Raw genomic sequence first — 21703 nt, 5'->3', positions numbered from 1 at the left:
CAACCCAAAAAGTGAAATTGAGCATATTTTCAGTACTGGTGGAAATCCTAGCCCTGGACTTGGGTGTGATTCATAGCCCTGCCCTTCACCCACACCCACGAGGCTGCTGAAATCAGCAGTGACAGAGGGAAGAACAGATCCTTTATGCTCCAGGCAGCTTTCTCGGTGTGTTTCCCTAGCACCAGCAGAGGTACCTGGAGGCAGCAGCACTGATAAAGTACCCCCAGGAGGAATATAGATGGAAATCCCTTTCAAACTGTAGTCTATTGTGTGCAGCAGTCCATTATGTGCAACCATCAGTCTGCTCCCGTTAGCAGTTTTAAATGAATGGCCTCACATTTTAATTCCTTACCTCCTCCAACGTTGTCTGACTCACAGAGAAGTGCCTGATGTTGAAGGCTGCTTTGCTGCCTTCCAGGAGATCAAATATATTCGCTACCCCTCCCGCAGAGACCGGGACGTGGTACTCCACCATGTTGAAATGCCGATCCTGTGGGGACAGGAGTGGTGGGGGAAAGCCAAGAGCCAACAGATCCAACAGCTGGACCATGGGAGGATGAAGGAGCAGGGGCTGTGGTGTCTTCTGAATGGTACTGTCTGGTAGTGTTTCCCCACTGGGAGTTCTTGTGGGGGTTTGTGACTGGGTGAGGACAACTAAACTGCAAGGCTGGAAGCTCCAGGGTGGCCATAGCATTTTCCAGCTCCAAGTGTGCAGTTTCGATTCATGCAGAGATTGGGTTACAGACAATGGAGGGGATTTGTGACTCAGTTACTCTGGTTTTACAATTACTCAGTTACTGGAAGCACTGGAAGCCTCTCATTCCCACTGAACCTGAAGTGGGTCTCCATGCATTCCAGCCTTCAGTGGGAAGGGCATTCCCAGGGCAGGGGGTCACCTAACAGCTGCCTTGCAGGGCCACTGCAGCTTTTTGGCTGATGTTTCTTCAGCCACCCAGGAACGGGAGTGCTCCAGCCCTCGGACAGTGTAGCTGAAGGCAGTGACAAGTGTGACTCTGAGAGCTCAGGTCTGTGGGCACAGCATGTTATAAGATGTCCACCTTGCAGAGATTTTCTTGGTCACTTTGAAGGGATTTTGAAAGCCTCTCCTGAAAGCATTTGCCCTGCTTACCTTCAGGCATGTATTTGGGAAGTGTGACTTCATGAACTCTGTCAGCGTCTCAGTGCAAACCGTGCTGCTGTTTAAGTGCATCTTCACAGTGAATCCTCTTCCAAATCTAGGGGAAAAAGAAAATCACCATTAGCACTGTAGAAAAGAGAAAATCTGATGAAGAAACTCCTTTGCGAGTGCTGCACAGGCTCCTTGGGGAAATCTAATCCAGGCATGGTGCAGCTTGAATGGGGTCAGGGTTGTTAACCTGGAGTGAAACTTAGTAAGAAGCCGAGCTATTGTTATAACAGAACCAAAGCTCAACCCTAATATGTATTTCTCATTTGTAGCAGTGAACAGATTACTTTGGGGGACACATTCTGGGAAGACAGGCTGTGAGGGAGTAGAAAGTGCAGTAGTTAACACAGAATTTCAGTGGTGAATAAGGGACATAAACCAGGAAAAGTCATTGTTTTGGTGACACAGGTCTCATGTTCTGAGCACTCAAAGCTGTAGGTCAGTAACTCCAGAGGCTGTTCAGTAAAAGTGAAATAGGTTCATTTTACTGACCTGCTCTTGATGTGCTGCAGAGAGCCAATGCACTGGAAACTCCCGTTCACCATGATGGCCAGCCTGGTACAGAGGGCTTCACACTCCTCCATGCTACAAAACCAACCCAGAAACTCTAATAAGCCATTGAGAAGGTATAAAAAATAGTTAAGTAACGGGAGAACATCACTGATCTTCCCTAAATTGGTGTGGGTCTCTGTGGACACCACATTCAGCCACAACAAACCCCCAAACCTGTCACAGCTCGGTGCCCTGAAACTGTGCAAGGACCAGTGGGGAGTGTGAGGGATGGGCTCTCCCCACCTCTGCTGACCCCAAAATAGGAGGCAGAGCCAGCCCAGCCCTACCTGTGAGACGTGAGTATCACTGAGCATTTGTTCTGCACTTCCTCGCTGATGATTTTCCAAAGGTGGCGTTTGGCATTCGGGTCCATTCCAGAGCTCGGTTCATCCTATTGGGAAAGACAGGACTGATTGGAAATTTGCACTTAAAAAGTAAACAAGCCTGGGCTCAGGCAGCAGTTAGTAGAGAGGGAATTCCCCCACCTCCTCCTCTTTTTATTGAGATTTTTTATCTCACAAAAGCAGCTGGAGCACCAGCAGGTGGTCAGAAATAAAGGCAGCAGTGCTGGGCTTGACACAAGTTGGGACAAGGGATATTTATGTCCACTAGGTATCCAGCTTAATATTGGGAACCCTGCTCACAGAGCTCTGCACACCTTCAATACACAGCTGATGCCTTGAGAGGCCTCCTAAAAACAGAGGCTAGACCAGAATAAGGGAATAAAGGCAGGTATTTATTTGAAAGGCCTTCAAAGGTACCCCCTGGGGAGCCAGGGGCTACTGCCAAGAGGGACCCCAAGATGGACGACAGGTCATGAGTTCTTCACACTTTTGTAAGTTTGGTTCATTTGCATATCAGCATAAATTCTCTAATTAAAGCTTCAGTTTAATGATGTAATTCCCCTCAGCTTGCCCCCCTTTAGTGGCTTTTTGGTTTATACTTTTTGGGCCTAGGATGGTCTGGGTCCTTGAAGAGCAGGCCCAGAGAGGCTTTGTTATTTGAGAGAGCAGAAGTTAACAGGCTACAAGAAACTTCAGAGTTACACACCGGGCAGTACAGGATTTGAAAAATATAAAAGTTAAAACCTAAGGCATCATAGCAAGTGGGAAAACTTCACAAAAAGGTATGTTTTAGCAATGGTGTAAGCCCATGGAAAAACTGGAAATTCAAAGTGAAAGACAAGACAGGAAGCCAAACCTAGAAAAGCAGTTATGTTCTAATCCTGAGGGAAGTGGCCCCTTTGCTCTCCTACAGTTTTGGAGCCTTAGATGCTGCTTTTCTTGCAAGGCTGTGCAGGTTAGTTGATAGAGATAAAAAACAAGATAGAGCTGGGAACTAGGAGAGTTTAATTGGCAAATAAAGGGTCTATTTTTGACCTCTGGAAGATGCTATCAGAGAAACTGAAAGACTTGCCACTCTCTTATGCCCTTAAAGAAAATATGAGTATTTGCTGGAACCTAAACTTTCCTGTGATGGTTTCTGTTGTCAGGCCAAGCACGGGCATGTGGGGAGTGTCCTGTAAGCGGTGCCTGAGGAGGTTTTGTGAGACAAGTTCTCCTGCCAGCCCAAAGACCTGCTCCTCTTCCCCCACCAAGGCCCCCATTTCTCACCAGCAGCAGAATGGATGGATTCCCAATGAGAGCCAGAGCAGTTGACAGTTTCCTGTTGGTGCCATAACTGCACATAGAGGTGACTCTGTCCTTGTAGGCCATCAGGTTCAGCCGGTGGAGGAGCTGGAGTACAATCTAGGGAGCAAGAGTTGTGCTTCCACAACATGTCCAGCCATGGATTACCACACATCTATCTATTGAAAGGCCAAGCCCTTGTTACTCACTCCCTTGATGTCCCCCTCTGGGATGCCGTGCAGCCGAGCATAGTAATACATGTGCTCTTCCACTGTCAGCAGGTCATCCAAGGCATCTTCTTGAGGACAGTAGCCAAAGAGTGACCAGTGGGCCTCACTGATGTCATTCAAGGACCTGTGTAAGGAAGTTGGCACATCAGTGTAGAGACACTGAATTGCACCCTGGAATCAACAGGAGGGAGAAAATCCCTTTCTCCTATTTCCTACCCCTTCCCCAACCCTTGAAGGAAAATGCAGTGGATCTGCAGAGCTCCAGCTTTCAGACCCCCAGTTCTGCAGAGGCTGTGTGTCCAGTATGTAGCTCTCCAGTTACTGCCAGCACCTCAGATGGCACAGCTGCCACCAAGCCTACACCTGTTAAAGAAAGCTTTGAGGTGAGCCCTACTAGTCTCCAGGTCTAGCTCAGAAGTGGGATCACACTGCTGAGGATCTGAGCCTGATTCCATTTGAAATGGACTGAAGTGGAAGAAACGCCTCTGAGAACAGCAGAGATCCAGGAGCAAAATGCAACCCCCTAGGAAGCAACCATGCCACCTTCAAAGGACGAATTCCCCACCTTGTTTATTTTTGCTCTGGCTTGAATGTTTTATTTCAGACTTTTGCATTTCTTCTCCTTTGCCACCCAGCCTTAAAAACTTTTCTCAGGTTGATTTGCTTCCCCAGAAATCACATCCATCATACCCAGAATGATCCTGCACCCGCAGCCTTCCGCTGGATGCTCCGATGTCCCCTGTCAGCATCTTAAAGATTGTTGTCTTTCCAGCTCCATTCACACCAAGCAAGCCAAAGCACTGGGAAAGAAAAGTCAGAATGAAAGAGTGCTGTACTTGTAATGCAGAAATATTCCTCTGAGATGGGTGCTCAGTGCACCTTGTCCCATCTTTGTCCAGCCCCTTGAGCAAGATGAATTGCCAGAGGAACTCAGCACATCCCAGTGTTATAATGGAGGTTGTTTATGGTGCAATATACTCCAGCTTATATTAGGACCATTTGTTTAATATGGTGAAGAATCAAGGATGTGCCTCCAGTAGAGTCATTCCTTTTACTGTGAGGTACATTCCTGCAGGAGCTCAGGCCAAATCCCCATCGGCTCATTTGTGCAAAGCCTCCCCTTGGCAGGGACAGAGCTGCTCATGGGAATGGGCTGAGTGAGGTTTGGGCTGGCACTGGTAAAGCCTTAATGCAACACAAGGTTTTTGTCCCATAATGTCACTAAAGCACTCCATTAGTAAGAGGAAGAACTGGCTCCCTGTAGTGCAGTTCCAGTATCTCATGGTAAAAATCCACATTTTATTGCTAAGGTTGGAGATAGGCAGTTGTGTGTTGCATCAGCCATCACCATTGTGCTGATAATTTTATATTATTATTTAATTAAAATTGTTATTTTGCTCTCATTAGTACAGATCAGCTGACGTGAGAGTCCTCCTGTGCTGGGCCCACTGCAGATGCACAGAAATCCAAGGCTCTTCCCCACCTTGGTCCATACAGGGACAGAATCTGTGCACAGTCTGCAGATCAGGGCCACAGCTTCTGCTGACAGGTGGGGAATGGTGCCCTAAATCCCACCAGCATCAGGGTGAACTTTGCCAGAAGTCAGAGACCTCAATGCCAGTCCTGGCTTAGAAAAAATCCTCTGCCATAAAGACCAGCACCAGTCTCCACATGAGGATGCTGTCCTGCCCAGCACCCTACATCATTTCATCTCAGTGGGATCCAGGCAATGACAATAAACCAGGTGCCAAGGATTAATTCCAAGCTTCCCCACAAGTCAGGTGCACAGCATGAGGTAGAATCTGGTATCCAGTTTCCTCTGGATCTCAGAGGTGCTCTGTTTACTCCTGTCTTTTCACTTCTCAGGGAGGCAACTGCACTGACATGACCAAAGAATGTTTTTTTCTTTGGAGTTAATTTTAGGTCCTGATTCATGAAAATGTGTTTTCAGCTGAAGTGACTTGTCTTCCCCTGATGGGAAACACAAGCAGATGATCCTGACTCACCATCTCCCATGCAATTCAGGTGAATAATTTCAGCTGGACACATTCTGCTGTCTTCATTCACCACCTGGTGATCCCCAGTGACCCCCCCCCCCCCCCCCCCCCAAGACTGCACTGTACAAACAGAGCACGCAGACATTTTGCTCTGAATACAGCTCCATCAATTCCCATCCACCTTCCCTCTTTCTAGGGCCTTCAAACTGTCAGTTGGTGTCCCAAATCTACCAGGAGCCTCTTGCCACTGCTGTAACCGCAAGAATCAATAAATGGGGCAAAGGAAGGAAGAGGCCAGAGCAGAACAAACTGCTACAGAAGATGACAATGAGACTGGAAGGTGCCCACAGCCTTCTCCCCTGGCTCACCTCCCCAGCAGGGATCCCAAGGCTGATATTTTTCACTGCTGTGATGCGTTTGTGAGGGAGGTGGTAGATCTTGGTGAGGTTCTGGAGCTGCACCACGTCGAAGTCAGCTTTGCCAGACTCCACCCGGCTCCTCTCTGCCTGGACATCCCCGTCCTCTGTGGTGGCGGGTGGCAGAAGGGAGGCTTTGCCATGGACTCTGTCAAACAGGAACCTGGGGGAGGGCAGAGAGGGACTTACTCTCCAGCAACAGCCAGCAGCTGGGATAGATCCCAGGGAGCCTTCTGTGAGACCCCAGGGCATGCACAAAATACTCAGATATACAGTTTCTATTCTCTCCTGGTATCTGCTCCACCCAGGGGTCTCTTCCTGCCTATTGTTTTTCCCTCTTTTTCAGCAAATATTCTGGCCTGGAGCAGGTCCTGCCTTGTGGACACGCTCCTAACGCAGGTGACAGGAATGTTCTCACTCCTCTCTGTGTGCAGCCAGGGCAGAGGAGATGGGGAGAGCCAAACAGAGGTTGCCAGTGGAATGACTGCCCCCCACCAACAGCTGAGCACCCGCCCACCAAACCCCGAGCCCCGGGCTGCAGTCCCAGCCAGCACCGACTGCCAGGGGACTCCATAAACTACACCTCTGTTAGTTAATACTCTAATTACTGGGACTCCTGCCAGAGAAAACTCACTCCATATTCACAAATTGTCCTGGAAATTGATGGGCTTCATAATTGACAATGATGGTGCAGGAGCCCGGAATGCAACCACGGAGCTGTGGCTGGGGCTGCTTCCCCTGCGAGGCTCCAGATGTTACTTACTCCAGTACGTTGTTCCAGACTCTCTGAATCATCCTGTCGTGAACTGTGAGACGAATGGCAAAGAACACGGTGCCCTGGATGAACATGGCCAACAGCTTGGACGTGGTCTTGTCCAGCTCAAAGGTTTTGTCAGGGTAATCCACTCCATAGGCTTTTAAGAAGCCCAGCAGTGCCTGATCCTGTGACAGTTCGATCAAGCCATAGCCAAAGCAAAATTGTGGGAACAGAAGGAACACATGCCTTAAATTTTCAGCAAGATCACGCAAACCCTGGAAAAAAACAAAGAGCAGCACAGTCAGTCACTACTTTTATTCACAGAATAAATTCAAAGGTTTTACTGTGGGACTGAAGTGTAACAATTACATTGGGATTTGCCTGTGTCTCAGAGCAGAGATAAATTGAGAGCAAAGAGCTCTGGAGACAGCTCGTTTCACAGGCACAAGGTCATAAAAGTCAACAGGCAGCTCTGAGGTTGTGATCACCCATAGTAAACAGCAGCCAGCTCCCAGGATGCTGCTCCCAGGATGCTGCTCCAGCACCCAGAACCTACCCATGTGCCAGAGCTGAGTTCTGCCACTGTGCCCCCCAAATCTGTCCAGCACAGCCTGCTCCCCTGGAGCACTGTCCTGTCTCTTCTCCTTGGACAAACAACTCCATAAAACACAAGATTTGGCTTTTCTAGACATGGAAGGGCTTTTCCAGCTAGTTCACAGCAGAACAGCCCAGTGCACAGTCTCACAGTAAAGAATTCTGGTGCATTTCTAGCAGAAGAAAGGATTAGTGCACAAAGCAAACTGGAGAGGCACTAAATTAGCATGGAAAGAAACTGACTCCCTGCCACTGGGGCACAGAGGGATGAAAGGTGATCATAATTGCATATCCCTAAAACCCAAGGGGCTGTTGAACAAACTCTGTCCAGATACAGAGAAAAATGCAACCCAGCTATTGTAATTGCCCTCCATAAAAAAAGAAATCTAAGTGTAAGGCGTGCATTTAATCCCAGCCATTCCCAGGGAGATCTCAGTTTAAGAGAAGGCTTTACTTTAGGGAATCATCACTGTCTCTGGGTTGTCATCCTTGCAGGGAGAAGATGACTGCATTACAGACCTGGATGACAGACAGCTGGTGCTGGGCTTACTGCAGCACATGTCAGACTCAGGGCAGTGACATTCAGCTGTCACTCCCCACAGTTCGTGCTGCGAGAACTCAGCAATGGTTTGAAGTGTTCATCAACAACTTTCTATCACACATCTCGACCCACCTCCTGCCCTTCATCTTCCATCACCAGGGTGGTTATAAAGAGGGTCCTCAGTTTTCTCCCTCTCTTTTCATGTTCTCCCCTCTGCCACCACTGTTTCCTTCTTTGCTGGGGGTGCAGATTTACAGACAAGCAAGCTCCATACGTGACTCATGTCCTGTCTGTAGGGAACCCTGTGAAATCCTGTGACTGTGTCCAGCTGCTATGGACCTGATCAAAGCCACCAAGCCCACAAGAAGCCTCCTGCTGTGTCACCACAGGGTCAGTATTAGTGGGGCTCCTACCTGGTCTGTGGCCTTTTCCTGGGAGAGCAGGAACACAACCGAGTGAGTGATAATGGTGTTGATGCCGAAGAACAAGTTAACACAGACGTAAACAATGAAGGCCATCCCTGTTTCCTTGAAAAATCCAGCCAGCAGGTACATCCAGGAAAATGATGCATACCTATACATACCAACAGTGCAGAGAAAACCATGGTAACTCAAAGGGCTACTTTGAAAACAAACCACTGAAGACATCAGACAACATAGAATCGTTGGATGGTATGAGTTGGAAGAGAGCTTAAAGCCCATCCCATTCCACCCCCTGCCATGGACGGGGACACCTTCCACTAGGTCAGGTTGCTCCAAGCCCTGTCCAACTTGGCTTTGAACACTTCCAGGGTTGGAACATAACATAACATAACAGCTCTGTTTTGGCATGTAACTACATTTCCACATTACAGAGCTTAAAGAAAAGAAAAATGCCTTTGTGTCTGTTAGAATTTGGAGAAAAGGTTTATGATACATACCTTGAACACAGAACCCCACCTGAAAACAAAGAGACTGGGCCTGGAGGATTCAAAGCCGGGGGAGTTTGTTGAAGTTTTCCTGAATTGTGCTACTGCTGTTTATTTTGCTCTCTGATATTAAAATGCTCTTGAACTTTGCAATAGGTCAGGAAGCATTTGCTTACAGCTAGAGCTGTTGCTGGGACCTTGAATACTTCCATATCCTCAAGTAGTGTTTGCTTTGAATAAAGCAGGCACAACAACAGCTCTCTTCCCCAGCTTTGGGATTTACCTCCCTGCCCCTGGAAGGAGCAACTTAGTCCGTGTTTGTGGAGTGCGTGTTGAAGAGAAAAGCCCACATGTCCCCCCTGGATCTCAGTCTCCAGCAGCCTGCAAAATCCAGTGCCTTACCCTGAGCAGTGATATTTAAATAACTAAGCCCCACACTTACCCGAACAGTAACAGCAGAAGAAACACTGCCACTAAGTTACTGTTGTTGCAGAAAGCTGGGATCTGGAAGGCGGAAATAACTCCCACTGAGAGTCCAATAGGGACCATAAAAAGTACCTGCAAAATGATATTAAAAAGATGTTACTAGGACAACAGCTCTGAAACACCTTCCTGCAACGATACAGAAGCACCAACACCAGGACTGAATCTGGTCCCACAAATGCAGCTTGGTTTTTCTAAGGGAAACCAAACACAGGTGGGCTTTCAATCCTCCCCAGGCTTGCAGATGAATTCCCACAAAGCCTCTTTGAGTAGGCAAAGCCTCAGCATTGAGGCCTGTGGGCAGAAAGTACCTTAGAAAAAGGTTGTGAATGAAAAATATGCCTTTGGGTTTTCTGTTAGCCTTGCAGTCAGACCACTTCATTGTGCCCTGTAAATCTAGTCTTTATAGTGTTGAGTCAAGCCAGAGACCTACCAAACGTCTGCCTGGAGAGCTCCTCTCTTCCCCAGCGCTGGGATTTAGCAGAATTTACTGGCAGGGATTCACTGAGAAATATCAAGTTGCCGAGAGCTCTGGATTAGTTTCAGCCTGCTGAATACTGACTGTGCAAGGACTCCGGGGATTTTTCCACAGGCTGATACAAATAGGCAGTGCTGGAGTGAGGGCCTGGATCAGGGAGGCAGGCACAGGCCTGCTCCACCCTCCCTGCTATGCTGCAGCTCAGGGCTGCACTGCTGAGCCAGGCTGGGGCCATGCTGCCTTGGGACCCCTTCCAGCCCTCCTGCAGGGCAGGGGATCCTTGTGCTGCTGCCTTGGGACCCCTTCCAGCCCTCCTGCAGGGCAGGGGATCCTTGTGCTGCTGCCTGCCCACATCAGCCCCTCCAGGCAGGCACTTCTGGCTCACATTCCCCATGGGATTTCAGCCCTTAGTTCTCCCTGCACCAAAGGGGACTGGTCACCCAAATGAAGATTTCCTGTTTCCAGGAAGTGATAGAATCACTGGGATTTTAGGTTCTTGCAGATCTGCATCAACAGAAATGTGTGGGATAGGTGGAGCTGGTCAGCACTGCAGCCCAGCTGGCAATGCCAGGCTCAGGAGCTGCGCTCGGCTGCACTGCCCATTCCCTGTGGGAGGGTCTGACACCCTGCACACAGGGAATGCAGGAGACACAAAGCACTTCAGCCTGCAGACACTGCAAACATTTGTCCTCTTGGCCCAGCAGTGCTTTCCAACAACCATTTCCATTAACCCTCTGCACCAGGAGGAAACAACTTCAGGAGCAACAAGGACATGCCCATGCCAGGGAATGCAGCACAGTGCTGGGAGCTCAACAAGGTACATCTATACAGCACTGTGAAAAGGAACCTGCTCAGGTCCTGCAGGGCTGCATTTGTAGCTTTCCTTGGCTTAAAAACTTTAGAACATAGAATCTTACAGACAGCATTCAAGCCAGTGATGGGGTTTTGCCCAGCAGGGTTGTGTCAGCTGCGGGATGCCTGCTGCTGTCCCAGCCAGGGTTCCCAAACTGGCTGTAGCCTTGAGCCCCGAAGCCTCACCCCAGATTTGTGGAGCCTGGGTGACAGCAGATCGAGCCCTGCAAGCTGTCAGAGGAGCAGCTGGCTGCTGGAATGGAAATCAAGCTGCAGCCTGCTCCCATATAAATGTGCCGGGTGCTTTGCATACACTCCAGAGAGCAGGAATGCCTTTGCTTAGCAGAATCCAGTGTTGCAGTTCACGTTTAATCGTCCCCAATGCCTTGGAGAACAATTACTACAGAACAATCTTGATAGCAATAAGAAGTCTAGGCAACCAACTCTAAATAAAGAATGTCTTTTCCCCCCGTGCTGTGTGATGCTCCTCCTGGTGCATTTAGGAATGTGAATTATTTACCAGATCATAAACGAAGTTGGTCACCCAGTAGGTTGTCATCCCAATGCCTGAAATGTGCTGCAGCTGCTTGGCTTTGGTTTGGTGCTCCTTGACCATGTAGAGGACAAAGCTGGCTGTGGTGATGGAGTAGCCAACCAAAACAGACATTGACACTATGATGTCCAGTAAGCTGTTGAGCCTGGGAGAAAAGGGGAGAAAGATGCATTTGGTGAGTGGGAGTGGCAGATTTCCCTCACTGGGAGGATTAGTCAGAGCTTAGAAGCAACAAGGTCCTGATTCTGGGCCAGCATCTTTATAATCCTGAAATGGTTTGAGGCTGGAAGGGACCTCAAAGCCCATCCCCTTCCACCCCCTGCCATGAGCACAGACATCTTCCACTATCCCAAGCTGCTCCAAGCCTCATCCAGCCTGGCCTTGGACACTTCCAGGGATGGCCTCACCACCCTCACAGAGGAGGATTTCTTCCTTTCTTTGCTGCCTTTGCTGATGGCAGTGATGCCCAGCAAAAGGGACTCACAGCACTGAGCTGTAGTGCTGGACCCCGGCATGGAGTGGAAGGGCCAAAAGGAAAATGATGTCATTATTATTATTATTATTATGCCCAAGCACACTAATGTGTGAGGCTGTAACTGTGACCTCCAGATCTCCAAGGGATCCTGCAAAAAAACCCTCACAGGAATCCCCAGCTCTGGTGGCAAGCAGGACCCTATTCATGCATAGAGGGAACAAAGACAAGTGAGAACAGTTTCATCACTTAGAGAAAGATATCCAGTAATTTAGACTGGTTTATGGTTTCCAAGAAGCTGCCTTGCTCCTTTTAAAGCTAAAAAATTCAGGCATCAGTCAGAGGAATCCTCTTACATTACTTGTTCTTGACTCTGTCCTCCAGGATACGGGTGAGCTGATAAGGAAATACCTACAGGGAAAAGAAAAAAAAAAAATTGAAAATGTGTCCAAATTAAAGCTTTCTTCACCAGCTCCTGATATTGACAATAATATAGAAAACTGAGAGAGAAGAGCAGAAAAGCAGATGAGAAGTGTGTTTCTGCTCTGTCATCTCTGTGCGATCTTGGGCAGAATTTTGAGCATCCTCATTTTTCCTGTGACTTCACTTGGCTGCACAGCAGATCTGAAATTCAAACCGTAGGCCTTGTTCCTACATCTGTCTGGCTGACAGCACCATTCCCTTCCCACACCTCACATCAGGCACGTGCCTGTGGGCCTGTGTATTCCAGCTCAGATTCCTCAGCACTGACACCTTCAAAACTGATGAATATGTTCTGTTTCAAAGCTGCTGTCTGATGATCCCACCTCATTCCATTTGTTCTTTTATCACCAGGAACAAGTCTTTCCCTGCTGCCCTTCTCCACAACTGCTACCTGCCTGTGATAGATGTCTTTCTCCATAAGGGATCTGTGGAGGTGAGAGCAGAAACCCAGGTAAGCTACAGACACTTCTGCCCCCAGAGTGGCAGTGAATTAATGCTGAACTATTCTGTCTTAAGAAACTATAAAAAAAAAAAACAAAAAAAGAGAGTATTTTGTTCAAAGTTACTAGCAAAAATCTAATTGCCACACTGGTACGTCCCCTGCGATGTTTTCCAAAAAAATCCATTAAAAAATGGGTTTGTATCAGGCCCAAACTGCAGCAGAGAAACTCCCTGCTCATGAGCAGGTATCTTCACATGTGGTTTAAGTACTTCTTTTGCAAGGAGAACACCTAGCCCAATATACACTGGTATTGTTCACCACAGTGCTTTTGCCATGTCTGGAGGCAATCTGTGCCCACAAAAGCAAAAGGAAGAACACGGGGGGCCAGTTCCAACCTCCAGGGCAGGTCTCTGCCTTGGCCCCCCCAGGATGACAGCCCAGTCTCTAAGACTCCAGCACCTGAGAAAGGGTTCCCATGTTTATGTGCCTAAAAATGAGGTTCCCAATTCATATTCTGACACCTCAGTAAATGCCTCAGGGAGTGCTGGGGGACCTCCAGCTGCTGTTAAATGCAGAGATTTTCTAGAACATGCCACCTCTGCAATTTAAACTCCTCATAGCCAGGTGCCAGATTTTAGGAATGATGTGATGAAGAACTATTCTGAGTAATTTTCCCTAAGAATGGGCACTCTGACAGGGGAATCAGAAGGGAGGAGCCTGTGGGTTTAGCTGACCAAATGCTAGGATTTCAGGAAGGATTTCAATGGAAATTAATTTTGGAGAAAAAAAACCCAACCAAACCTCAGTCTTGTCATCAGTGAGAGAAATGGGATTAAAATCTTGGACTGCTGATAAAGCCATACAAACAGCCAGGAAATGTTTCCCTTCTCCAAAAGGGAGAGAGAGAAAGAAAGATACCGACTGTCTAATCTGTTAATACTTCACTATAAAGCCATTTTCCTTTACTGGAGCTTAGGCTAGAAGTCAAAATTTCCATTTCAATGCTTTTTCCTTTTTTGTTAGCTGGGATTAAGAGAAGAAAAAGCACAATATACATAAGTCAAAAGCTATTATGACTTGCTTAGTGGCGGGGTAAAAAGCTTTTTATGTATTTTTTTCAAAATATACCCTAAGTCAAACCTCTAAAGCAGAACTGGCACCTCTTTCTGACTGCTGAAGTGACAACACACTTTTATCTGGCCACTTCAATGGTTCTTAAACCGTCATTTATTTGTCACAGCAACAACTCGATTGAGCTGCTGGGAGCACATCCCACGGAACGTCCCTTCAGTTGTATTTCAGACTGGATTTACTCTGCCTCAGGGGAACCAGCCTCATCCATTCATTCTATTTCTCCCCTTCTCTGGCTTGGATGATTAGTGGGAAGGAGAGAATTATCTGTCTGGTCATTTACTACTAAGCATTTCTTTCCAAAAACACATAAGCAGGGGGACAGACAGAACAAAAACTGCTGCTATTCTTTCCCTCTGAAAATTGCTGTTTTGCTGGTATAAAACTTTCCCTGTGAAAACTTTCTGGCTGTTCACACGAACTTCCTGCCTTTGCTCTTGCTACAGCATGTGTTGGGAATACAGAGACAGAGCAAGGAGCTTCACTGCTGAATAATTCAGCTGCTCTGGGATGTTCCTGCTGCTGGAAGTGCCTGGCTGGGGTCTCTTATCTCGGCAGCCGGGCTGCAGCTCTGTGATGTGTGAGCTGAGGGCACACTGCAAACCCCAGAGGGGACAGCCAGGGCCTGTTTGAGGGGGTGGCCAGGACAAGGCTCTGGTGTGACTCTCTGTGAGCTGAGCTGGCTGGGAGGGGAGTCTTGATGCAGTGGTGTGAGGCAGGAAGAGACACACCGGGGCCACTTGTGATCAGCATCTGCTGCTGCTTGAATTCAGGGTGTCACACTCAAAGCTTCAGGTCACATGCCTGGTTCCATTACAGCTCAATTCAGACATGTCCTATGAGCCAAGAGACACTGCCACCTGTCCCTGTGTCACCAGGAGCAGCAGCCCTCTGAGGTGAGCAGGGATAGGCCTGACCAGGACATGGCTGGAAGGGCACCGCTTGTCCAAGGAAGTCAATCAGGAGGGCGTTTCTGCACACAATTGCTGCTCTTGGCAGAGCACAGCCCAAAAATTCCTGTATAAGATTTCTTAGTATCAATCTCTCTCCGCACCCTGGCCCTCTCTGGAGACAGACACACATACAGACAGGTTTGTGCCCACACTGCACTTCGAAAGAGGCTAAACTGCCAAGGGAAAGGCAGGGTGCCCTGGTTTACCAGCAGGAATTTGGGTCACTGCGTTATCAAGGAGAAGCTATGAGGACCCCAAATGGACCATCAGCACTCCTTGGATCTGTGTATGTCATGTGTCAGAGGGAAAATACAGCTGAAAATTGTGTTTCTTATTAATCTCGCTCTCCCCGCTCTCACTCAAACCCAGACACACTCATGCCCACACACCCCAGGCTGCTCTCAGCAGAAGGGTGACATTAAAATTTCCTAATCTAACCCACTCCCGGAGATGACCTAGAGGAGCTCTTCCCTGCATAACTAATGGGCACCTATCAAGAGACAGCTCTTCCTGTGCCACATGAGAGGCAATAAATCAAACACCAACTGCTGGCATTTCCTGGATGAAGCGTTTTATGTAGGAGCTGGGGTCCTCTCTGTCCAGCTCCCCTGAGCCTCTGACTAAGACTAATGAACTTGGTGATTTATTCGTGCTTTTCAATTCTGTTTTGAAAGGAATTGCAGAACAGTGAATAAAGAAATGGCCTCATTGAAGTCAAGATAAGTGTTGTCATTGATTTCAGCAGAACCAGGATATCCCTCCAAAGGGGCGAAGTTATCTGCTTATGTAAAGGGACACTTACCATATCTGGAAGTCTCATTTTTTGGCAAGTTGGCTCGAAGAATGAAGTTGTTCAAGCTGTTGAGATAGGCTGGGAGGCTGTGATAACCCTCAGGATTGTACCACACCTGCACACAATTGAGAAATTGAAACAATTTGGGAGTTGTTACTGACGTGTTGGTTTGTCCTGCTTCACTTGTGCAAACTACCTCAGATTTCAGCTCTGGTGCTTTACAACATTTTCACAGAGCAGAACCAGAGAAACGGGCATATCAGAATGCACCAGCCAGCCCTCATTATGGTACATACATTCCCTCATGAGATAAAGGTGCTACTAATTGATCTTTTCACCTCTGTATAATAAAATTATGACAGCAGAAAAATTGCCTCCTGCTAGCAAGAGAAGTGAGACCAATAAAGAAGAATGGAGAGAGAAATGGAAATGAACTGCAAGCCATCTCTGTCATGCCAAGCTGCAGATTTCAGGGGGTTTTGCTTTCTTTTCTGGAATATCCATGAACTCAACATGGCTACTCCCGAGTCCCACACTTCCCATGCCAGGATGAGCAGGTGGAGGTTGGTTACCTTAGTCAGTGTTCTGTTGGGGGGCACTGGCCTGATGTCAAACTGCAGATCTGCTGTCAAAGGCAGCCCGAAGCTCCAGCCACCATACCTGAGTGAAAACCAGAGGGAAATGCATTGCTACCCTCATCCCAAAGCTCTGATTCCCTTGGATGGGCCACGTCAATGTGCCACTGCCACACCAGGCAATTCCAGCCTGACTTCAGAGAGCTTATCCCAGTGTGGGGCCAAGCCACCACTGCTGCAGGTGGCTGTTTGGGGGGAAAAAAGAGAAACAGAAGCTTGACAACACTGTCACAAAACTGTGCTGAAAACCTCCTTTTGAGCAAGATCCTGGAGCCGTGTGGACTCCTGAGCTGTGTGCCTGCCACTCAGGGGTGAGATGCTGCTTCTGACCCAGGAGATGAGCAGTTCAGTTCATCAGTGGCAGATGAACACATTTCCTGCCAGCCTTAGGGGCAGGCTACCTCTGCCCCAAGCCTTGCTGTGCAGCTGCCTGGCAGAGCCCAGACCCACCAACAGCTCTGAGAGCCCCGTGGCACAAGAAAATGCTCAGACTCTGCTCTCACTGGAATGGATGCGCTCCTTCAAGTGAAGCACACGCTGAGACTCCTCAGAGAATCAAACCTGGAGGAAAATCTCTCCCCAGGGTTTACTTCATGACAGGCTGTGTCAGATTTTCCTCTTTTTCAAGACTTCTGAGTCAGACAAAGGCTTGTCTACAGATCCAGCCCCAACATGCCAGATGATTGACACATTATCCCCAGGCTATCTCTGCTATGATCAAGCAGAGCACTTGCACGAGCCTTTATCTTTTATCCATGATTGCAGGACACTTCAGCTCCTTTCACCAGGTCCTAAACCCCTATGGCACTGCCACCTCTTCAGGCAGAGGGGATGTGACAGGTGTAGGATGTCCTGCTCCCAGTGCCATTCAGAGGAGAGGGAGGCGAGTTTGTGCCGTACCGTTTCTGCAGGAAGTCTTTGGTGGTTGCCAGGATGTAAGTCTCCACATTGTGCCCTGTCAGGTTGTAAAGTGTCCTTGTGGAGAAGGTCATTCTGTGAGGGGGTGTATAGTTTGTCTGTGGACATGTCTGAGGGGAGACAAACGAAGAAAAACTTTAGTGTTTGTGTTTTAACTAGAAACTACCACATCAGGACAAGATTGAGAGCAGGCAATGACAGCATTCTGGTCCTGAGCTTCATTCCTGCGGAGGCTGCTCCTTCCCAAGCCAGGGTGCAGGGACACCACAGCACACGTCCCTGCACACTGTCCCCAACACATCCTGGGAGGTGCTTAAAAACAACCTCTGCTTAAACCCACCCTTCGGCTCTACTGGCATCAGTGGGACCTTGAAACGTGCTTCATGCTACAGAGGAAGATTTTGGCTGAATTAAGGCTGATCCTACTTAGCAGAGTGACTGCACTGACAACTGCAGAGGGCAAAACAACTCACAGAGCAGAAAACTCTGTGGTGGCCTCAAACTCTCATCTTCCATTTCACAGCAGCTACACTCTTACATTTCTGCTTTACTGTCAGTCACTGGAAATGTTTTCCTGGGCTTCAGAGAAACTTTGAATCAGTCCTGAATATATAATTTAACATGCTGAGGGCCAAAGTCACATCACTGTTCCATGAGGTTGAAGTGTCCTCCCACACAGCATGTTGGCTGCTTCCTTCAGCTCATCCATAACAAAAGCCCTGGACTCCCCCACTGTGGATCTGTTCATCTGAATACACAAAATAGCTTCTTCCATGCTGAGGAACACCTGCCTGTGCCTGCTAGAGGTGAGAATCAGCTTTGAACATTATCCCAACTTACTAGAGAAATTATGCCAATGCTTTCAATGATGTGAAATTAAGTGTATGTCCAGAAAACTGCACAAAATAGCTGCATGTTAAAGAATGACTAGAAACATTCAACTAAGTACATCTGTTATGTTAAAATGGCATCACATTATGCCATGAGTCTATTTGCTATGGAAAAAAGCGGAGGACAGGTGAACAGCACTGGAGGGAGGAGAGCTCAACCCCAAACTGAACAGTAAAACTCTAACACCCTTGGGGCAGAATCTGCCTTTTCCCTGTGTGCATGCAAAGACACTAAGCAGTGCCCACATCTGGGTCTGTAGGTACCACTGTAATGCAAATAATTAATATTGTTAATCATTAATATTTAGAACAAGGAGCAGTTCTAGACTTTGCATAAAGTCGAATTCTGAAGTGCAAGCAGCAAAAATAGCCGTGCTTTTATATAGTGACAGTGCTTATATAAAATGAAATCTTCCTCTTGAACACATGCTCACCTCTGCCAAAAGGGACAATCATACAACCCTCAAAACCACCATTAAACCTATTCCTACCATGGGGAGCAAGGCAGGGATATTAGAGTGTGAATCTTCTGAGGATGCTGTTTCCTTTCGTATCCCCAAACTGGTGCAGAGAGTGGTTATCCAGTGCACAAATTCAACAAGGCCAAAAAGAGATAGGAGGACTTGGAACACTGAGTTAGCATCATGCCAGCCCATAAAACCACTCCCAACAAACAAGGCCCTCAGTTATCCCCCAAGCCTGCTCACTTTTGGGTTTATCCAAGTTACCTGGATGCCATCTGTGCAGTTGCAGGCAGAATACTTGGTTCTCTGGTTTCCACTGGTAATCCACTGGCCAAGCATGTCCTCTGTTAAACACTGCCTGAAAAGGAACACATTTTCCTCTGAGGCTCTCTGTGCTCAGGTGTGCAAGCGAAGCTAATTGCTGTCATGTTTAATGACAGCAAGGCTGGCAGTTGAGCAGCTTCAGCAGGAAAGCAGACCTTCTTGTCAGCTCTGGGTGCTTCAGGGAATCCCCAGCCTCCTACTGCCTCCCATGCCCTCTGGCACAGAGCCCTCCCTGCTGCTCCCTGTGCCTGGATTCACTCAGCTGATCAGATGGAATCCAGGCACCACTTCATTCCTCCAGTAGACAGTGCGAGGAATTGGCACTCATAGGCCAAAAGCATCTGAAACCAGCCCAGAAATAAGGGCTATTGTTGTGGCAATCCCTGGGCACTCCTGTGATGGGCTGTATTGCCTGGGCAGTCACTGCAAACACTCAGGGTAAATATTTGCCTGCACGAGCATTCAAGTCTGCCCAGGATTTTACCACCAATTCCCTGAGAATTTATCTGCAAAGCCCAAAACAAACCAGCCCTCATGGCACAGCTTTTAGATAGAGCTAATAAAGGCTGTGCTGAGAACTTGCTGTGAGGGCTCACGTTATAATTGGAATTATTGGGGTGGCAAGGACCACTTCCCAGAGAGGAGAATTGCTTGTTTTCATCCTGGCATCCTGCCACCACCAAAGCTGCTTCCTTATCACTGCTAATAATGCAGGAGTCCAATGCATGAGAATTCTGCAGATGATCAAAGATGGTTATTAAGGTCTAATGGCTAATAGTGTCATGCCAGTTCTCCTGCAGGTTTGGAGCTTAAGTGGAAAAAGCCCCAAGAACTACTTACGAATTGCTTTCGTTCATGCACGTGTTATCCGTCCCAGGGAAAGCCAGCATCGAAGCAACTAAAGCAGCTGTGCTTTCATTAAAATTCCTAAGAATGAACAAAGAAAAACAGAAAACAGGAAACGGTTCAAAGAACTTCCACTACCACTGTGAGGAGGAAAACTGTGTTTGAATCAAACAGGATTTAAGATGTTAAATAATTGAGTATTTGTGGAAGCAGCACCGAAGGACACGCAGTACATGAGGACAGTCCCACAGGTTTAAAAGGAGTCCTCGTAACCTCAGCTACTCCAGGGACTTGCTGCCTTTAGATACTTTTGGACAGTCAAGATTCTCTTTCTGAGGAAAACAAATCTACTGCGATTTTCAGGCACTGCTTGCAGCCCTGTCTCAATCAACTCTCTCATCTGTGACATCCACTTGGTCTTGACCATTGAGAAAGATTGTCCTTGGTTCTGCCCCAGCTCTCCAGCAACGATCTACCAGGAGAAGCAGGGAACATTAGGAACAGAGGACTTGGACATGCAGCTCTGGCTCATTCCCTCATCTAGCAGGACTGAAACGGAAAGGCATCAGGAATCCTGGGAAGAACACCTAGAGCAGATGGCTTTAGAGCTGAGAATCACTGGAGAAAGAAAGAGGTTCACAACATGAAAACCGAGTGATACAAATCATAATCCTTTTGGTAACAGGATTTTTAAGGAGAATGAAATAATTCAGACACCCTAATCACACTGGAAAAGCCCCAATTGCCTGTGTGGACCAGCAGGGTCTGGCCAGGAAAGCACATCCTGCACTGACAGAGAGCTGGGCAATGCTCACAAGATGGACAGAATTTGATCTCAGAGTTGTAATGTTGGAGGTAACACACGTGGCTACCTCATTTCACACTGGGGGAGGAGTATATATGTATACATTAAGAAAATCCCTATGGCTGTTACAGGGCTGGAGGGCTCCAATGGGAAACACCAAGAGTATTCCTCACACACTTCATAGTTAAATCTAACTGAGACGTTGTTTTTCTGAGGCTTTGTGGTCTGAGCCAAGCCATCTCCTCAGAGATCCCTTAGGAACAGGGTTTCTCTGTGTTGTCTGCACAACATAACTACGTGTCCTATGTGTAGGACACTGGCTGTGCTCAGAAATGATCCTGAATGGGCTCGTTCTGTACCAAGGGGAGTCAGGGTCCCAAGGAGCAGCTCTCACCCAAAGAAATCTGCCTGGTCGGCTGTGCCGTACAGCGAGGGGGACAGCAGCAGCTCGGGGTACTCGGTCTCCTTGGTCCTCAGTGTCCCCAGGCCCATGGCAGCCATCACGAAGAGCACAGGGAGGATGACCTGGGCGATGAAGCCGCGGACGTCCCGGCGGGTGTGGTGGGACCTCTTGATGAACAGGGCTGAGGTTTTCTTCAGCAGCAGCGGCAAACCCCGCAGGCTCTTGGACCTGATCAGGAGCTGGTCTGGGCACAAAGGACGGCATTTGGTCATGGCTCAGCATTTGTGCCATGAAGGCAAGCCATGGTTAGAGCACTCTGGGAGGTTATTTCACTTCCTGCACACCTTTATAGATGGCAAATCAAGACTACTAAGGTGGAACAAACACAGGATGAGGCGTGGGACAGGACTCCAGCCATCGGCTCATGTAACGCCAGTTTCTTCTGTTAAATTTCAAATGTGTATGTGTAGGGACTTTCAGTGTGAGACCTTGCAAGAGGAACACAGGCTTCCAGATGAAGTAAGTTATCTACATCCTACCTACCCAGCTGCAGCCTACAGAGGAAACATATTTTTCTTTTAGATTTGCAAGCTGAAATCTTTCATAATTTAAAAAGCAGGTCCTCAGACAAATAAATAAAAAAATAAGGAAACAAGCAGAAGCCACTGGACCTCTTGCATGGACAGGTTTTGTGGTATACTAAAAGCAGAGCCAAATCCTGTGCCACCTATGCTTCTTTATGAAATATTAACCCATATAATACACCATGAAGCAAATCCTTTTCAGCCTTTTTTTAAGGATGAAATAAAACACTTCTCTACATGAGTGACTGTTTACAGTAACATTTACAGTGCAGGTCAGCTTTGAGAAGTACAAAACCACCTCTCTGTTGTCCCTGAGATGCCTCCCTAACTATAAACAGTATGTTTGCAAGTACAAAGCAATGTTTCTAACCCAAGAAAGCATTACA

General features: G+C 47.8%; 1 protein-coding gene across 2 annotated transcripts in view; it reads right to left on the bottom strand.

Annotated features, from left to right (window-relative positions):
* The window catches only part of ABCA12 (ATP binding cassette subfamily A member 12), a 104327-nt gene that overhangs the window by 3180 nt on the left and 79444 nt on the right, over nt 1-21703 (bottom strand). For both annotated transcript variants that reach the window (XM_032114071.1, XM_032114070.1), the window contains exons 35-53: nt 20725-20977; nt 19520-19606; nt 18620-18713; nt 16984-17111; nt 16021-16108; nt 15458-15563; nt 12003-12057; nt 11142-11319; nt 9251-9366; nt 8315-8474; nt 6773-7041; nt 5962-6172; nt 4287-4396; nt 3576-3720; nt 3352-3486; nt 2026-2129; nt 1679-1771; nt 1130-1235; nt 353-490 (exon numbers count right to left, since the gene is read on the bottom strand). In XM_032114071.1, the coding sequence (XP_031969962.1) occupies nt 353-490; nt 1130-1235; nt 1679-1771; nt 2026-2129; nt 3352-3486; nt 3576-3720; nt 4287-4396; nt 5962-6172; nt 6773-7041; nt 8315-8474; nt 9251-9366; nt 11142-11319; nt 12003-12057; nt 15458-15563; nt 16021-16108; nt 16984-17111; nt 18620-18713; nt 19520-19606; nt 20725-20977 (2576 nt within the window). The remainder of the gene's footprint in view (nt 1-352; nt 491-1129; nt 1236-1678; nt 1772-2025; nt 2130-3351; nt 3487-3575; nt 3721-4286; nt 4397-5961; nt 6173-6772; nt 7042-8314; nt 8475-9250; nt 9367-11141; nt 11320-12002; nt 12058-15457; nt 15564-16020; nt 16109-16983; nt 17112-18619; nt 18714-19519; nt 19607-20724; nt 20978-21703) is intronic.

This window comes from Corvus moneduloides, chromosome 7 (genome assembly GCF_009650955.1).
Source record: "Corvus moneduloides isolate bCorMon1 chromosome 7, bCorMon1.pri, whole genome shotgun sequence".
Lineage (NCBI taxonomy): Eukaryota > Metazoa > Chordata > Aves > Passeriformes > Corvidae > Corvus > Corvus moneduloides.
This window is presented reverse-complemented; position numbering and strand designations above follow the sequence as displayed.